Below are 20,579 nucleotides of genomic sequence, written 5' to 3'. Positions count from 1 at the left end.
GAGCCGCTGGTTGTGAAATACGAGGTTTTAATTCCATGTTTGAAACCACGAGACTTACGAGTTTTTAAAATTTGTCTATAAATACTAGTTTAATACGAGGTTTTAATATGATTTAAAATGATTTTTTGTTTAAATTTTGTCGAACAAACTAACTTAATTTTTCCATAATATCGGACTTACGAGGTCTTAATTGTAAGGTGACGCTATAATTTGACCACGTATTTTTTGCCATCTTCGATTCTTGGTTGTATTGGAGTATCTTTGATAACTATATTATAAATTGGGAGCATCAGTTGATTGTTCTCGCAAAGTACACAACTACCCTGCTATTGGTCATACGAATTGGGAGGGCAATAATTCTATTCAACCAAATCGCTTCAGATGTTGGTATAGTCCACCTATGCGAGGATGAGTTTAATGTGGGCGTTGTTTTATAAATTCTTAAAATATGGCCTTCTCAGCTCATTTAGTATATTTTTATCTACTTTGAAATTGTTGTATTCCTTTTTATTTTGTGTCCTTTTGGCTTAGATCAAAAATCTATATATTACTATATATTCGTATGTCTAATTTATTATTTTCTTTTTTACAGATATTCCTGTTTTCTGCAGCCACGTATAAATTCGTTGTTTGACCATTTTAACTAAAGTCTCAAAATTAATTATAAATTTAGTTTAAAAGTGAAACAAAATAAAGTATTAACAGTAAACAGACTGATTTGAGTATTATAATAAAATATATTTTCCAATCATGACTCGTTAATTATTGTAGCAATTACCTTAATACAATATACATAAAATAATAAATATTTTTTAAATATCTAATAACTATATCCCAATAAAAATATTGCTTACATTAAAAAATGATATCGTATGTGCTTTATGTAGTGATATATTGAAGAGTTGTTGATTTAAACACTACAAAGTGTTGTTAAAAAAATCAAACAACTAGTGTAAAGTGCGTTGATAATTCTGAGTGTTTCAAAACCGGCATAATGTCCACCCGTACGGGAACGACGGGTGTCGGCAGTGGAGGTCGGACGACCCTTGGGGGTTCGTCTGTGGCCACCAGCCAGAGGAAACATCGCTCCAGGTCCACAACCAGATATGCCGACCTGGAGAAGCCGAAGAAGAAGAAGAATTTAAGCGGGGCGACTAGTTTGGTATCAATACCGAACACAATTAAGCTGAGCATGTTGAATAGCGGTCTCATATCTTTTGGTGAGACATCATTTTAATTTTTTTATACTTATTCTATTTTTTTTTTTTAAATAATATCGTTAGAATAAAATGGTTTACATTTTTATTATTAGATACCTCTCTAGATATACATAGTTGCGTAAGTAGACTCTCACACACAAATTCGACGCAACCACAACTCGTCAACTTTATCTAATATAATTTGTTGACATTCACAACTCAAATTTAACTATGACGCACATGAAGTTGACTCAACAATTTTAAAATTTTAATGAAGATAAAATATTTACAAGTGTAACTAAATTGGTAGTGACTTCGCATGCTTGTCGCTTTCGACTGAAATTGCTGATATTGTACGAAGGTATAAATATAATTCCGTATTGTACTTCAAAGTATTATAAGACTGCTGAAACTATTTCGATGTATGATGGCTTGAATGACTTACCTAAGCATTGAAATGAGTGCAGAAGAATTTTATTTAAAAAAATAAAACAATGGTAAAAGTAAATAGTAGCTCACCATACACTAAGAAAATTGAAGATTCATACGTACTATTGAAGCTTAAGCGATAGTGCCCATAGAACGCGTCGAGCGGGCGAAGTCGGCGTATGAAGCGTTTATTCATAACCATAATCACACGTCTCTTGCCGCGCATTACCCTTCACCTATGTAATAAGCGGCCCAAGTAGCACAAAATAATTATTATTACAGCGTCTCTCATAACAAAGCAATAAAAATATTATATTATTTCGGGGCTTGTAATTAATATTTACGACGACATTATTCAACCAGCGAAATATAGGACACGGAATAAAATTAAACAAAGACTTCTCTGTTATTAAATAATTGCTTCTCGCCCGTCGATCGACGACGCCTCGAGCAGCGTTATTTTGGTAGCCGTGTTCAATGAATGGACTTCTTTGTATTTTCATTAGATCGTATCGCCGAGAAGCGAAAAACGGTGACTCATGCGGCAGGCGGGGCAGAAGGCATCGTCAAGTCCAGTGTGCGCTGGCGTATTTGATTACGTTGTATTTTCGATGATTTACGCGCCACTTGTAGAAATTTTGCGCGAGCGCCGCACTCGCTGCGTCAATGGGCTTTATGCCTTAGGCTATTTTCTCAACAATATAACTTGTTTTCTCTAATTGATCAATGCTACCAATATTTTAAATTGATTATTTATCAAACTCATTCGGTACCTACTTCTTGATCTTATAAAGTTTTGTTCAATAATATTTCGCCTTCACTTTGAATACAGTTGAGTATAATAACGCGCATTTGTATAAAATTGGTAAAGCGCTCAAACTAACTTGAGGTTGCGTCGATACCCTGTGTACAGACTGCCTTACAGTACTATAGCAACATTGTCATATCGGTTTAACAAATGTATTGTAATTAAGTCCATTTCACACTTTTCAGCAACTGTACTCCAAGCAATGAATAAATAATTTGTACTATATATTTAGCCAATACTTCAACATTCTTTCTGCATGAGTACGTAAACAAATAAATACACACGAGAGTAAGCCAATGAATAAGCTATTCTAGTATGGTTCATAGAAAATTTGTTAAACGATTATTTACTATACAAAAAATGGAAATTTATTATTGTTATCAATTTTATAAGAAACACATAGGTGCTACTTCTTGACAATTATGTTATGTATAACATTTATTTAATCAACAGTTATATATTACGAAAACAACTTCGCATAATAAATATGTGTCAACAGTTTTGTTTATAGTGAAAAATTCTCCAAACATTGCCAGATTTCTATAAAAAAAATATGCAGCTGTTTAAAACATTGTTTTATAGTGTAAAAACAATACAAAATTTCTTTTAAATTTAATATAGTTAGGTATCCACTAAAAGACTAAAACATCTTTATTGATATTAAGTATATTGCGTGAAGCATATTTTATAGTCTTAAGCAGTGGCGGCTCGACGACTTTCTAGGTGGTGGGGTTTAGCCATTAATTGTTAAATATACATACATACCTACATATTTTCTCATATTATACAAATGATACTTATAATAATATGACGTTATTAATGAGGAAATGAGTAATTTTTCAGAATAAATAATATGATTATCTGAATCGTCACTTAATCACATTTAAAAAGCGTGTTTAAAAATATTAACTTAATTAATACATACCTATTAATAATTATTATAGATTTACCATTATCAGTTTTGAACAACGACAAACAGCGAGCGTTTTAACTCAGCATGGGGTCATTTGATTCGCTCCTCAGAATGATAAAATAAATTAAATAGTTAATTTAATCATGTAAATAAGTATGTATATTGCGACAGTGATAAAAATATCGAACTTTTATTTTTGACATAACGATGTGGGGATGGTCCCTACGAACCCTTAAGGTAGAGCCGCCCCTGGTCTTAAGGTCAGATGTGTAGTGGCATTAGGCAGCGCTTTTAACCGTATGCCACATATTATATTAGAGGCTAAGCAGAAGTAAAACAAAAATAAGCAACTTGTTTATTATTATTAAAACGGCTCAATTAATGCTAACTTAACAATAGTTCTATATTATTATCATCTATTTAACCTTGTCTATTCTGTGATGTAAAGTGACAATACACAGGTCCTTGCGTATGTTATATTTCCGTTAATCCGTCTATACGTAATCATTAGCTCTGGGGCGTTCATAAACATAATGCAAAGGCCCATTTATTAGAATAGAAAGGCCTCCTATATTATATCGAGCGCGACACCGGTGTCCCGTCTGAAACGGGCCTAATATCGTCCTGTGTATTGCCCGCTACACCCACCCTTCGATCTGACGCCCCGCCAAATTGATCTTTGGTGCCACGAATGCCATAACAGCCACTAATAATACCCGGGCCGTAAAATTAAATGCCTGATCACACTTTTCCATTTCGAGCCAGCGTCGTAAGCAATGGGATAGCGTGCCGTTAATTATTTAACTGCCACCCGAAGGCTTTATTAGACTTAATTGACTTTTCTCTCAATGAAAATGTTGTTGTTTTCCATGACTTTTATGCTTTACTATTCGTAGTATTGGTATATTACAGCCACGATAAATAATATTTTTTATTAATATTGTGTTGTGTTGTTTACATTAACAACATTAATTTTATACACAAGGCACATGTCACTGATATTGTTAGCCCTGTCACCCAAGTCCTGACAGCCTTCAAGAAACGTCACTTCTCGTCTCCCCTACATTACAAAATCTCCCCATTACGTCAGCTCCAATAATACTGTAACAACTTTTACGTACATGGTTGTAACCATCTTAATTTAGGTTTACACTGGAGTATATTCGAAAAAAATATAGATTCCAGGTGATCATAATGCAATTTGTTGATACAAGATCACAATGAAAGAGTAATTATTTTTTTCATGTCATAACAGTACACTGAACAACGGATTATGGGTCAGTAATAAAGGGTGGAGGTAGGCTGTTAAGATCCGCCATAAAAAGTGCACATTAAACTTTGTTAGTCATACGTATTTGTTTTTATTTAACTAAGACTACGATTTACAGATTAAAAATCAATTAAACTCAGCCTAAACAAAACCATAATAGTTTTGATATATTTTGGGCGATACTTACGACAAAATTGGACACACTTTTTCATTCATACTTATTTGTTTTCGTTGGATTAAGAATATACACATATTTTTGGTTATTTTTTTAAATTCATAAAGTCCTGCCTAACCAAATTAAAATAAATAAAAAATATTATTCTTACCATAAAATATTCAAAGTTATGCATGTTTAATTATTGCTTAATTTTAGATATTTTATAGATAGACGAGTATTTTTTGATAATTATCTATTATGGCTTGGTTTTCGCAAGGTTTAATTTAATTTTAAAAACTAACCAATAAATTGTAGTCGTATTTCAATGAAACCGAATACGGACGACTGATAAAGTTTAGTGTGCACCATATATGGCGGATCTTAACAACCTACCTCTACCCTTCGCCACTGGCAAGCATTATATACTACCAACAGTTTTACCAAAATTAAAGTCGTCCCTGAGTATCTACACATCCCTTATAAAGGTAAAAATCGGCTGGTTCTTAGATGTAATATAAATACTAATAAAAATGTAAGCTGGATCAAAGATACAGACTCGTTTCGACTGCAATTGGTCGAACTTGTCGATGTGATTTTGTAGGCAACATTTTTGGTTGAAAAATATCTGCTGTCGCATGCAATTGAAAACACACGGCATAATTGTCGCTTTTGTGGAGTTCAAAAAGTCACCACTACCTCGTATGAAATTCATACTATTTTACAGTGTGCTAGTTCCCTTTCAAGATAGTACACATGATCGCCGCGCGAATGCGGGGGCCTGTCAAACTCGTTTATGAATGAGCAAAAATGACAATGTATAACGGCGATTATAATGAAATGATATTTCAGAACAAGAAATAATATCCTTCCAGAAATTGGATCACTTTGCATTCGTATATTTGATAACTGAAAATGAATATAATACTCAATATTATATTAAACGCCAATATAAATCATTGATTATTTTGTCGGATGTACAATGACGTTTAAGCGCCAAATATATTATGATGCACGTCGCGTACTATCACGTGACGTCACAGTGAGCTGCCGATACGGTAAAAAGTGTGTAATGTCGTTTTTCTTGGTGCTTAAAATGTTATCAGACTAATGCTCTCATCCTGTAGCACATTTTGAATCTTTAAACGAACACTGTCAGTTAACAAAATCTGGCGAAATCACCAGAACAATAATGAGGTCACCTCACGCGTACCGCACTTCATCGACACCTGCATGACTCAATTTTAATTTATCAATGTTTTCTACACGCCTACACATTTTCAACGCATGTCAAAATCACGTGTTTTGTTTTTAGCGGTTGGAACTATGTATTTTCTATAATAATGTGTCTATTATCTATGGTCTGCAGGTTGGGTTTTGTTCAAAATATTATATATGGATGTAATATCGCAAGTCATTTTAACGTACGCATACTAATAAACTGTTAAAATTAATTGAAATTAGCATGAATAATGAATAATAATTCAAAATACTAATACATTAGAGTTGGCACTCTCCATCGTTGGATTTACAGAGACGGTAATCATTCAAAATATTCTGCAAAATGACGAAACTATAGACTAAATTTGTCGCCGTGACAGCGTGACGACACGCAACGTGCATCTCCATATAATTACAACTTTATCCGTTTTGTCAGAAGTTCACGTGACATCACTGTCGTGATCTTCTATGTGCATACGAAAGACTTGTAACATTGATTATAATATTATATATTATTGATTTCGAGTCAAAATCCAAAATCAACGTCATACATGTTAATCGGTTAATTTAGACCTTACCAAAAAATAATCGTGTTCGATAGTAATCTTATTTTTTTCAGCAAGACAGTTCATATTAAAAGAAACGACAAAACTTTCTGAAACCATAATCAATCCTTAGATAACATATTCAAGTGTGGACTAAACTTTAAATTGGAAAAGTTTAATTGCCAAAAGCACTTTACATTCTCTTAAACACTTAAGGAATAATTTACGTTGCATTTTACTAACCATTATCAATCAGGATTAATGTATTTTTACATTTTATTTGTTTTAATAGGTACCTATTTTGATATACCAAGGCTATACCTAAGCTGAGGCATGGTCTAAAAATATCGTGACTAGACGATGCGCGGATTGCGGGTCGCGGGTGTAAATGACGCGAGCCGAACAAAATATAATTTGTCATGAAAATTCAACAAACGTCCTTTTTATGTTATGTTTATTATTATATTCGTAATAATAATAGTATATTCATTGACATGTTTTCTTTTTCAAGTAACCACTGGTATCGCGTCAACTGTGCATTAACCATAATATTTGGCGAGAGCCGGGCGTCGGTTAGTAAGTAAGGTAATTAATATTCATAATTTAATACACAAAAACCGATAGTCAATAATAACGCAATTTGATAAGCATTTCATGTATGACCTACTAGTTTAAATTGTCGGAATTAGATAGGAGGCTCGTAGCATAATTGGTTAATGCACAGTTGGCGCGATACCAGCGGTTATACGGGTACAAATCCCGTCAAGCATCGTATTATTTTTCAAATATGATTTTCTCTAGTGGGTAGGTATATATCTTAGGTGTGTTCAAGTTATTTATGTTCGATACTCAATATAAGAGGACAAAGGTGTAAGAATGACTTAATATTCATAAGGTAAAGAAAATTCATACATTGTACAAATAATTCAATTTATTTTTTAGCTCATATAATAGGTGAATAGCAAATAAAACTTTTATAGAAAACAAAATATTTAAAAAAAAAACAATGATACGTATAAAACACTTCAAAAACTTTAAGTATACTTCAGCTGATGCATGGTCTAAAAATATCGTGACTAGGCGATGCGCGGATTGTGCAAATGACGCGAGCCGAACGAAATATAATTTGTCATACAAATTCAACATGCGTCCTTTTAACCTTTATTGTAATGGCGTTAGAACAGATTATGCCATTCGGCAGACCCGACAATAAAGTGAGTGTCATTTTTTTCCCAGATGATTCGTCCATATTAATGTCATTGCGTATAACGCACAGTAAGAACCTCGATTTTATTATTATCAATTAAACTGTGAAACGTTATACCATCGTGTTGCTTCTCAGTACGGCTACCAAATTTAAACACAACATAGTTAACCATTTTTACCACTTTTTTTCGACCATGTCTGATCCTCATAAGATCATATGGGCCTCCGCAGAGTGGAGGTTTGTATTAACAGAATTTGTTTTCACGAGAAATGGATGTAAGCCACTTGCTCAACTTATTTGGTCCATATTCTGACTCATATACAAATTGAAAAAAAAATGTGTACTTGCCAGACCCAGGAGTCAAACCTGGGACCCACGACGCTATAGGGGTATAGACCTAACCTAACCCAACCTAACAAATAATCCAGTATATCGGGTATTTTCACATCTTTTTTGCGGCTGGCTTCCTGTAAAGTGTAAACCGACAAGAACTGTGTGTTATTTAGACATGAATTTTATGCCAGAACTATACGATCCAAACAGGTTGGTCTGTCTTTAATATACAGCCATATACTTCCAATGTAACATTTCACGGTGAAGTGTGATACGGCGAACTGCATACGTACAAGTTTCCGAACACGGTAAAATAAAGGTAGAGGGAACATTGTAGAATACGTAATATACTTAGTAATAAACTCACGTAAAAATACATGTTAGTACATATAAATACAGCGACTTGGTCTAGCAAAATAATCACGTCTTATGTTTGACCTATTTCTGATATAGAATGTAATAGGTCAGGTCTAGGATGCTTCTATTTTGTCTGCTCCAATTTAAAACGTCTAACCTAAGGTGACTGCTTCCGAACCCAATCCATTAGCCCGGGGACAGAATGATTTGGGTACAATATTCAACGTTTTTTTTTATTGTCCCCATAGAAAATTCATACTCTACAATATAGGTATTTAATTATTATGGTACTTTACGATGAATGACAGGATGCTATTAGTCATAAATTTCGTTTCGATGATTTGAGTCGTAATAGTTGATAATTATGATGTATTTAATTTACGGTCATGTATTTTTTATAGTCTTTCACCACTAGACCAGTGTTTCCCAAACTTTCGACATCTGTGTACTCCTTCTATAATAATATAAACACTGAGTACCCCTCGTAAAAAAAAGTGCTTATACTATAATAACAATCAAAATATATCTATTTTTTTTCCTTTTTTAGTACCTACATAAACAAAATAATAATAAACAAAAAATTCTAATAAAATATAAATAAAAGTTATAATATAAATAATTACAAGATAAAAAGAACTTTTTATATACTTACAACGTTTTTAAATTTTCTGTTGAATCATATAAACTTGACTTGACTAGCTTAAACGATCAAAAAAATTTGTTCTTGATAGAAATAATACTAAAATGTCATTTTGACAAGTCATATTAATTTCAATAGTAATGCACGTGTATAATAATAATTTAGTTGCTAGGACCCCAGACCCCTAGCAACTAATAATGGTGTCGAAATCTCGTAACTTATCATACAAAACAGAATTAACTGAAAATGAATTCAATTCTACTCTAAGTTGGCTAAAAGTATTAAAAGAATGCATTGGCATCGTGTTCTGATTATAAAAGTTTCAAATGTCTAGCTAGTCGGGAAGTTAGTTAAAAATCGATTGCAAGATTTGTACTGGATAAACAACCACCGGACAAATAAGAATACGACCTAATAAAAACGTTGTAAAATAAATACGTTTATCAGTAACCCAGCCATGTAAAATTGTTTATTATCATTTTACCACTCTAATCGTTCAAACTAAATCAATACAGCGATTTTTACAGTTCATTGAAAGATAACTGGATGTCTAAGCGATGGTGCCCATAGAACGCATCGAGCGGGCGAAGTCGGCGTATTAAGTGTTTATTCATAACCATAATCACACGTCTCTCGCCGCGCATTACCCTTCACTTATGTAATAAGCGGCCCAAGCAGCACAAAATAATTATTTTTACAGCGTCTCACATAACAAAGCAATAAAAATATTATATTATTTCGGGGCTTGTAATAAATATTTGCGACGACATTATTCAACCAGCGAAATATAGGACACGGAACAAAGAGTTCCCTGTTATTAAATAATTGCTTTTCGCCCGTCGATCGACGACGCCTCGAGCAGCGTAATTTTGGTAGCCGTGTTCAATGAATGGACTTCTTTGTATTTTCATTAAATCGTATCGCCGAGAAGCAAAAAACGGTGACTCATGAGGCAAGCGGGGCGCAAGGCATCGTCAAGTCCAGTGGGCGCTGGCGTATTTGATAACGTTGTATTTTTGATGATTTACGCGCCACTTGTAGAAATTTTGCGCAAGCGCCGCACTCGCTGCGTCAATGGGCTTTATGCCTAAAGGTTACTGTAGGTACTTAATCAACTAAACTGAATAACAATCAGTATCAACACGAGATGAATTGTAAATTTACATCTAACATAATATATAATATTAAGTAATATCAAAAGTGAAATACTTTTATAATAATAATATAATCATAATATAGTAAACTCAACGTCAAAGACGTTTTGATTAATTCCTTGGAGTGCAGGTTTAATGTATTTCACGACTTCAATTAAGAGAGTTTGACGACTTCTACTAAACCGCACCAGAAAGAGATGCAAGACAGACGACGGTGTATTCATACTTGGTAAATTCAAACAACATAAAACACAGAAAACTTTTCCCGCGTATTAGAATAATAATAAATTAAAGTGAATATTTAATATGGCATTACTCTTATGATAATATGCTTTAGAGGTATGATTGCTTTTATAATTTAAATAAAATTAGCTAAAATATTTGCTCTATAAATAATATATCGAAATATCTAGGGAATCCAATCCCGAGCCAAAATTTTGATCTCGGGTTCCCAGGACTAGTCCCGGGATTGACATTTTTTTAGAGAGTCTAAAAACATTAAATATTGTGAATTATTCAATAAATAAAAAAATAGTTTAATAAATATTTATGTATATTGAGAAAGATTTCACAATTGAAAAAACTTCTTGGTAATGTAGGTATTTTCAGTCGATGAAACCAGCCCTGATCATTATCTGTATTAAATATAGTAACATTTACCGACATAAAATATAACTAAGCCGGCTCGCACATCACAACTCCCCTCGTGTGCCAAACCGCCATAAATCAAAGCTTCCGAGAACGGGCAGGCGGTGTTCCTTGATAAAACCTCGCACATCTGCCTAGCGATATCGACATTCGCCGCATCGTGGCTGCTCCGAACGCGGCGACAGTCTGGAGAGAAATGGCCGTTTGTGCAGCTGTGCGCTTGCGCGGAGTCGACTTTATTTAGATCCAACATGCAGGCTGTATGACATGCGACATGTTGCATCTGCGGATCGTCTCGCGTTGCAGTTGCATCGGCCAATCTGCGAAGCTCCATTTGATAACTAGTAGATATCAAATAGAGTAGTCGATATCAAACCTTTCAATTAAGCAGTTCACAAATAACAATCTCTCAATTTATTAATCGTTCCACGCATAGTGTTTTTTGTGTAAACTATCAAAACAATAAAGCCACACTACAATGTAATAATATTAAAATAGATATGAAACAATAAACTACCATAACAACAGTTCTGTGTTTATTAATCAAATATGTACCTATATATATTAAAAAAAACTAAGCTTCGTAGTTTAACGTGATATCAAATTAAAATATAATTGAAATAACGAACAACTACGTATAACTTATTAAGTACTTTGATATAATTTAATGAATGCGTTAAGGCTATACTTAAGTTGAGGCATGGTCATCGTGGCTAGGCGATGCGCGGATTGTGCAAATGACGCGTGCCGAACAAAATATAAATTGTCATAAAAATCCAACATGCGTCCATTTAATGTTATGTTTATTGTTATATTACTAATAATAATAATAGTATATTAATTGACATTTTTTCTTTTTTAAGTACATACGTAAAGGTTTTTCGTCATCTTTACACGATTTAAAAATATTTTCATCTGACGCCATGGCAAAACAAATCGACGTGTGCACACTTCTACTGTCGGTCTCCAATTGGCGAGTCCAGGCGACGAGTGAAAAATTCCGTCGCACCTACTGTTGAAAATTATATGCCGTTTCACTGAAGTACGCTCTTAAATCAAAATAGGACAGGGTGCAATAATTATTTTTAACTTGACAGAAGAGTTTATTAAAATGCTGTAACTTCGTTACGGATTGACTCTTGCTGACACGATTTTTAGAAAACTGAATTCTGAATAACATTGACGTAAGTGTATTGATAAAATATGCCAATACTTACTGCACAAACTGCAAAACTACACACATTCGTGTCAATATTGATGCCAATTCAAAAATAGGATATTTCTCGTACAACAAGTTAGAAACGGGACTACGACATGACTTTCAGTAAACAACACAAAGAAGAGGAACACGTTGTAGACTAGTGATGATGGCGAACCAATGGCACGCGAGATGATTTTGCATGGCATGCGAATGCTTTATTTTGAATATAATTATATAATTAAAAAATTATTTATTTTACAAAAAAGAATTACAAATAAAAACATAGGTATGTAATATTAAAATATAATGACGTAATAGCATTGCGTATTTTCTTTGGTTTTCAATATTATTTACCAATCGATGCGGAAACGGAAACGATGAAATTCGTGCATAAATGACAGATCGCTTTGTAGTCTAAAAATAGCAGGCAAATACTCTTCAAGAATAAGCATTACGTTGAATTGCATCAGTCGGTTCTTTAGCTTTATACATCACACAATATTATTACACTGACATCATCAGGCGGCAGGGAAGTATGAAAGAAGCGTTGTTAAAAGGTTTATCGATCTCCACGATCTCTTTAAAAAAATTAAAACAAGTAAAAATATATTCAAAAAATTGGTGTGTGTACATAAATGTACGCGTGTTAGAAGTTATACTTCTTTGGCGTAATAAAACAAAAATAAAACTTGTGATAAACTACATTCTTTGACTAGCTCTTAATTATCTTAACTTATCACACACTCTAGAAAAGGGACCGCTTATTGGAACGCCGTTGATTTATTTATATCCACTTTAACTTATATTACTAATTATATATATAATGGTTTCCCGTTGTTTTTATTTTTAAAGTACCAACTGTCTGTAAAAAGTTACTGTGTAATGAATTTCAAATGGCCGACAATAATAAATTCGCTGCCTAGGCAACGGAACAATTCTAAACTATAATATTATACTGTATAATCGTCACGATTGCAATATCATACTGTGGCGTAAAGGTAGTGCGTTCAGCTGACAACCAAACAATCGGTGGTTCGAATCCATTCGATTGCGTTTCGTGTGAAAAAATAAATTATGTATTACATGTCACACGCCAAAAATACACTCTGATCTGATTTCCCAAAAGAAGTATAACTTCAAAATTAAATATAACACAATTGTAATTTTTAAACTTTTTTAATAGAATTTTTAAAAACATTTTATTATTTTTTTCCCCTGAAAATGTTCTCGCACGTCAGACAGTCGTATAATAATATTTGGGAAATTGTGGCATGCCTACGTAAAAAGGTTCGGCAAGTCTGTTGTAGACTGTATTATAGTGGATTTTGTCTTCTTAAGATACAGAGGTTCTCTGGTAAAGATATAATCCCTTGTTAGATAGCAAAGCATATTCATATTACTTATTCATTTTATTACGAAATAATTTAATACCTACCGCATTTTGGTCTGCAATTATAATTGTAAAAGCTCCCGAAAGAGCTTACAATAATTCCCTACAGTACATGCTTGCGAGCCACGAAATCGTAGGTGATCAGTTATAAAGTGGTGCCGAACTCTATGCCACCGTAAATTACGTGAGGGAAATTCTATCGTCGTCCAAAGCCTCTTCAGCGGCCGTCGGAAGTTGTGTGCTTACGACACCGGTGCCACGTGAGCTTTAGGCACGTGACGTAGCAGTAAGCTTATGGAAGTTTTTTTACGTCATAATATATACGTGAAGTAGCAGTGGTATTTTTCGTAAAGCTTTCACAATGAATGAAGCTTTACATTGGTTTAAATTAATTGCGAAGTATTTTGATTACATAATATAATTTAAGTATGGTTAAACTAAATCTAATAACAGTTGAAAGTGGTTTTAATTATAAAATATTGGAGTTTTGTATTAGATAACTGTAGTATTTGGTCAAATTATGATACTGAAAAGATAGTAAGTAAGTTAGTTGTTTCGAGATATGTGTGCAATTTTCGTAATTATATCTTGTGGTTAATTTTCTATTATTAACATTAAACATACATAATTTCGAAAACACTTCTGAGAAAATATATTATAACCAATAAAAAAAATCTTTTTGAAAAACCACGCGCGTTAACATGATCTTACTCCCTACTTCATTAATCGTTTGTCAATTTATGTCTACGGCCGTATGTTGTAGCTTAGCCACTGGGAGATGCCGATAGAAATGGCGTATTTAAAAAAATACTACCTTATTCTTAAGTCAATAATTATTATAAAGCAAACATTATTCGTAGAATGTTTATCACATTTGAATGGTCAAAGACATAGCTTATAATCAGTATCTTTAAAATTATCTTTAAATGTGTTAATCGCCCAAAAATGTGCCCATTTTTTGAACAATAAAATTCCTAATTCTTATCAAATTTGGGATCACAGAGATTACCAATATATTTTTGTTATTGTAAATATTTCACTATAATAATGTCGACATAAATTTTACTAATGGTTTAATAAATGCTTTTAAAAACTAATAAATATAAAAAATCTTAATACCACTTCACATGGACGTACTGAAATATGACTATATTCTAAAACATTAGCACGAGAGGTTTAAAAGAATACCATGTTATGTAATAAAAATACTTTATGCATTCATCAAATGTTTAAAATAAATATATGTATATAAAGGAATAAAGGATAAAAAGGCTTCAAAATTATGTAAATAGATCATCTACAACGTTTGAGGAATGTCCAGGATCATGCTTTGAGAATAGCATAAAAGCTCCATTTTGACGAACGCTGAGCATGTGGGCCGTTAACAGATCATAACATACCTTACTGATCTAGTTATGATTGACGAAATGCTGATGACTATTTTCGCTCTATTGTTTTTTTTTTTACAACAAAACATACATATTAAAGAGTGTCACCTAGTGGTATGGTTGCTACACACGTAATAGATATCACCAAGCAGATGAAATGACAATGGGTTAGATGTATTTCTCGTCGAGTGGACCACCACTGGACAAATTGTTTCGATCAATGTATTAGGTTCAAGACATGTATTTTCACGTACGTGGTAATTAAACCCCATGATCCACGACTGCATAAGCAAGCAGTCTACTTATTGGCCATCGGAGGATTAACATGTCGATTAAATCAACGTAATATTATATTTGTCTAAGCATAAAAACTTTTTAATTTCTTATCATTCCACCTTAATAATAAATTTAAACGCTTAGTTATTTATGCTGTGTGAAAACAGTTACAAAAGCGTTTATCTAATTAAGCTCGTTCGTTACTTCATACGTTTTGAAAGGCAACAATCACACCATTGAATCACAACAATGGAAAATGTACGAAAGAAGTGCACGTAAGTAGGCCTTGAGCTGTAAGCACAATGTTACTTCTTATGTATATGACTTTGATTTTGCCCAGCGAGAAAGCTCTGGTACCTTAATAAGTGTGCCTGAAATGATATAGAGTGAGCTTATTTATATAGATAAAGAGATACGACTTTATGTAGGTATATCTGTTAGTACAAACCTCTACTCTGTGGAGGCCCATATGATCCTATTAGGATCAGACATGGTCGAAAAAAAAATATAATTTATATAATAGGTACATTATTAACTAGGTATAGTGCTCCTAAATAACAACTGCGACTTTCATGAGGGCGCTTTTTTTAAATGTCGATGTTTAATTAAAGTGCTTTAATAGTTTAGCAGTAAAACAATCATTGTATTGTGATCTTATAGGGCAGGGTTTCCCAAACTATGTTTACCATTTGGAAAGGTTTTATACACTGCAACACATTTCAAGATCTTCTACTAGGTAGAAGTAAAATAAGTAAAACTAAAATAATTAAAGAATCTACTTCATATTGAAAGGCGAGTGATGATCAATCTCCACTGATGTATATGAGCTCAAGTATCTAGATAGGTCATGGTTCCCACAAAGGGGGGGGGGGCTGACAGACCTCTAGCCTGGGAGCCTGGGCTTACGGGGGGCCAGCGTGAGAGATCGACCAGCCAAGTGAGATAAACACACATCACAAACATGCACAAATAGTAAAAAAATGTCGCCTGCGGTGCTGTTTCACTTCAAACATACTAACATTTAATAATATGTGGTTTTGCCATACATACAATTTTTTATTATTGTCGATATTTGACATGTCCATAATTGTGCATATCAACATAAAAGTGGGTGTATTAAAAATACAAAAAATCTCTAAAATACCTTTAATTTTACCTCGAACACCATTTGGAATATGCAACTTTAGATCGTCACATTGCCTTTAACCTTAGCGATAAGTAGGGGGCCCGCCAAAGATCCTAGCCTGGGGGCCCGGTTCGGGATGTACAGGCGGAGGACCATCTTTTAATGAAAGATGGGGTAGGTATATTGTTTTTAGCTGACCGGCTGACAAGTCTTGTCAGTTTAACGACAGTTACCAAAATTGCCAGAACGGTTAGCTGCGCTAATAAATAACCTACAAAATAAACTAAGTGTTCCGTTAAAATTTCCGGGTTTGCGAAGTGTTCCATTGCAGAAAAAGTTTGGGAAACCCTGTTATAGGGAATCGAATCCGGAATTCTGCTATTAGCTTCTTCGCTTATCTTCTTGTTTCATGAGAATGGGTTGAAAGCTCAAAACAACTACTTATCGTATTTTTTTCAAAGATATTTTCTAGGTGGTATATTTAAATTATGTATGTTCAATATAATATGTGTACTAATAGATATATGAGTTTTTCTGTTCTGTGTAAATGGATGACAATTATTAGACTGTAAGCCGGCTCTCACATCAAAACTCGCCTCGTCTGCAACATGTCGAATACGTCGATGTGACTTCATATTTATTCACAAAACGCACGTTGCCAAATGGAGCTCCGCAGATTGGTCGAATGCGACTTTTTAGTTTGAAAAAAAATAGTGCTGTTATCAACAAATCGCATGCTTCTCGGGCTGCGAGTCAAAGATACTAGAACGCATACGAACACCTACGAATTGGTCATTCCTATACTGTCTCGCCAATCACCGCATATTACGTGCGACTGTCGCTAGGTAGATGTGCGCGGTCTTCATATGCAACACCGGATCAACGTTAATAGAAGGTTTGATTTATGGCTGTGCGGCAGACGAGGCAAGTTTAGATGTGAGAGCTGGGTTAGTTTTAATGTCTGTTGTTATATGTATCTGCAGTTGGGTAGTAAACACAAAAGTCATACTGTATTATATCTGAGGTATTTTCAAATTATGTATATATATTTTTTTTTTTTCATAATTGATCACAAGATATCATTTTCTAGGCATATCTCTATCACATAGTATCATTTAAGGTGCCCTTTGATATGCTTACTTTTCCGGACAGGGCACTGTCTGTTTGTTTTAAATCGAGTTGGCAGTCAGCTGGATCAGGTTCTCGGGAATCCGTGCTTTATTTAAATAGGAAATTCCGATGCTTTTCCAGTTCTGATTTCTTGCCTGCATTTTCCATTTTATGAATGAATTTGATTTATGGTAAAATTACTTCAGAATTTAAATATTATTATGGTTTATTAATTGAGTTAACATTTAGTTGTTAGAATTACATCTTATAAGATAATTCAAATTCTTACATCAAATTCGATAGGTTGTTTTATTAGTCGACATCGATTTCGTTTTGTACATCATTATTAAGACTATACTGATAAAAAATGGCTTTACTTATATGTTTAAATCACGGAAAAAGTAGAATCCTCCCTCTCTTTGACACTTGCAACTATTCAGAAATTTTTATACAATACTTAGTATTTCGGAATGTATCAACTTACCTATGAAACGCAATACCATCTTCTTGTTTATCAGTATGGTTACCACATTTTAATACAACACACAGAACCATCTTTTCTACTTAATTAACTAAAAATATTTACCACTGACTTTATGTTTAATACAAAAAATATCAATTTTAGCAACATGCGCTCGCAGGTTATCGACGCTTAGCTATGCAACAAACTAAGATTTGGCGGCGACACTGCAGCAAATCATCTCACACATCTGTAAACCTTTTATCTTACTCTAGCGCGTGTCGCAGAGATTATAAGGGTGCCGAATATTTTCTCACTCGCACTTATGCATCGTTTTTGCTCAGGCCTTGATTAAAACCGTATTTATCCTAGAATCACATCCTGAAATGAACATAATTATTATTGAATATAACAGTGACGTTGCAGGGATTTTTTTATTCTTTCCAAAAATACGCATATTTTTATGATTGGCATGATTTAATAATTTTATGACTGGTTTGAACTTTCCTTTTAAAATCATTTAACAAATTGATAGCATCATCTGCAACAAAGGAAATCGCCGATGGTGTTAAACAATATCGAAGCCCACATCGGTATATTGTAGTAGCGTTAATTAGTTAATAATAATAAACGGTTCCATTAATAAAATAATCTAGTGCAATGTTACAGTCTTATGTATTCACTAAAAAGTCTCAGTGGAATATATTAAGGCAACAGGAAATAAAGTGACAAAAACGTTTACATTATTTTAAATATTTAAGTATATACTTATACTATCCATCAGTGCCTAAGACTCCATACTAGACGATTATTTGAAGCCTACCTTCTTCAAAAGATATTTTTTAATTGCATATTGACTTATTTATATAATCCCTTGATTTAAAATTTTCTATAAAATAATTTATTTCGCCAAAAAGAGATAACGTATGTGTAGGAATGTATTACACAGGTAATTACAAGGCAATCTGATAAGGTTTTAAAAAATACACCACAGCGCGCCATCTGTTTTCACGTAAATAAAGGCCGGATTATGTTTCAAATAATTCTCAATTTTTTTTATATGGACTTTACGTCACGTAGCCCCGCCCAGTCTATCAAATTGTATGAACTAAGGTAAACTCCGATCGCAGAGCCTAAAACTAAATAATTAATAATTAGATAATTAAAAAAAAAATATGTATATAGTGGTTAATCGAATAATAATAAATATAGACATATAAAATAAAAAAAACTTTTATCTAACGATTTTTGGTGTCTATAAATATTTTGAGAAAATACGTAATTTAAACTGATCGCTTAATTTTATGTCGTCAGTGAGGTTTTGAAGTATCGGTAAATTAGTGTGTCGTTGTCATTAGTGTGTACCTATTCATTAGTAGTAATATCGTATTATCTACTTATTTCTCGTAAGTATACCTTGCAATAGTGTGTTCTTTTTATCAGTTCTCCACAGCCTACCTCTTTCCAAAGGTCACCCTTCGCCACTGCTTTCCATAAACTACTTCTTTTATAAACGATAAATTCACAAGATTTGAGAATGTAAGATTCTTTATATTGAACATGGATAATTTGAAAACATCTCATGCATATACCCTCTAGAAAAAATGCATTAAAAATACGACATCCACAGGACTTACACACACTGACGCAAATCATGCGGTTACAAGTTCAAGTTAGTCCCGTCTGGTGTCGTGTCTTTTATAAATGTTTTTTTTAATTGGTGTATGAATCAGATATTTTAAAATTATGTATGTCCAATATATAGAATGTTACATGTACATTCTGCCCTGAGAGAAACGGAAGATCGTAAAGGATGGAAAGTCTTGGTCGCTCACACGATGACAAAATTCAAATGTGGTCACGATCCTCAGCCATGCGTGTACGGCCAAGAAGAAGAAGGAGACATTCTCAAATCTTGTAAACTGATCGTTGAATAAAAGAAGTGTGTAATTAAATTATTAGCAAGTGCAAGTACTTTACACAAACTAAATACTTGGAGTAAGCCGTGACATTTAATTAATGATAACCTTGATTTAATATACAAAACCGATAGCCAGCATTATTAACGCAATTTGATAAAAATTCTTATGTACTACTAGTTAAAATCGTCGTAATGTCCGTAGCTTGATTAGAAAAGCACATTGGCACGAATCTAGCAGTTCCATGGTCAAGACCCGTCGGGTATCGTATTTTTTTTTGTAGTGGGTATTCATATGCATGAGATTTTTTCAAGTTACGTATCGTCACTGTTCTGGCAGAAGACACTAATTCAAAAAAATGACATATTGAGTTAGTTATACCAAAATGTTCCTTATTTCAAACTTTACCGTCTGGAAACCTTATTAATAAATAAACATAAGTCATCCTTTTTACGATTACTTAATAAACTTACATGATAGACCATTTCAAACATTTTAACAACTTCAAAGTCAAATTACTCAAAACTAGTATTCTCCAGTTAGTGTGTTCTGCCATAACGGTGACGGTATGTTCAATACTATAGTATTAGGTACATGAAATAGGCGATATCTTCCTGTAAATTCACTATAATATTATGATATCAGGGAGATAAATCTAGAAAATGTATGTTTAAGTTACTATATGGTTAGATAGGTAAGGAAAAATGACAGATTATGTTAATGTAGTTTTCTCGGGTCGGTAGTATTTCACACCCCAGCGGGTTATATTGCTCCCAATATAAATCAAAGCTTTATGTTAAAATATGTACGGAATATTTCATACGCATTATT

The 20,579-nt window shown here is 33.3% G+C and overlaps 1 protein-coding gene across 1 annotated transcript in view; it reads left to right on the top strand.

The window, feature by feature from the left end:
• Positions 1 to 938: 938 nt before the first annotated feature.
• Ptp36E (protein tyrosine phosphatase 36E) overlaps positions 939 to 20,579 on the top strand; it is a 653,618-nt gene continuing 633,977 nt past the window's right edge. The window contains exon 1 of the mRNA XM_085943740.1: positions 939 to 1,220. Within this exon, the coding sequence (XP_085799866.1) occupies positions 995 to 1,220 (226 nt within the window). The 5' untranslated portion in view covers positions 939 to 994. The remainder of the gene's footprint in view (positions 1,221 to 20,579) is intronic.

This window comes from Rhyacophila brunnea, unplaced genomic scaffold (genome assembly GCF_057557595.1).
Source record: "Rhyacophila brunnea isolate RB1 unplaced genomic scaffold, BYU_Rbru_1.0 scaffold_16, whole genome shotgun sequence".
Lineage (NCBI taxonomy): Eukaryota > Metazoa > Arthropoda > Insecta > Trichoptera > Rhyacophilidae > Rhyacophila > Rhyacophila brunnea.
The sequence above is the reverse complement of the archived record's forward strand: the minus strand, read 5'-3'. Positions and strand labels throughout refer to the sequence as shown.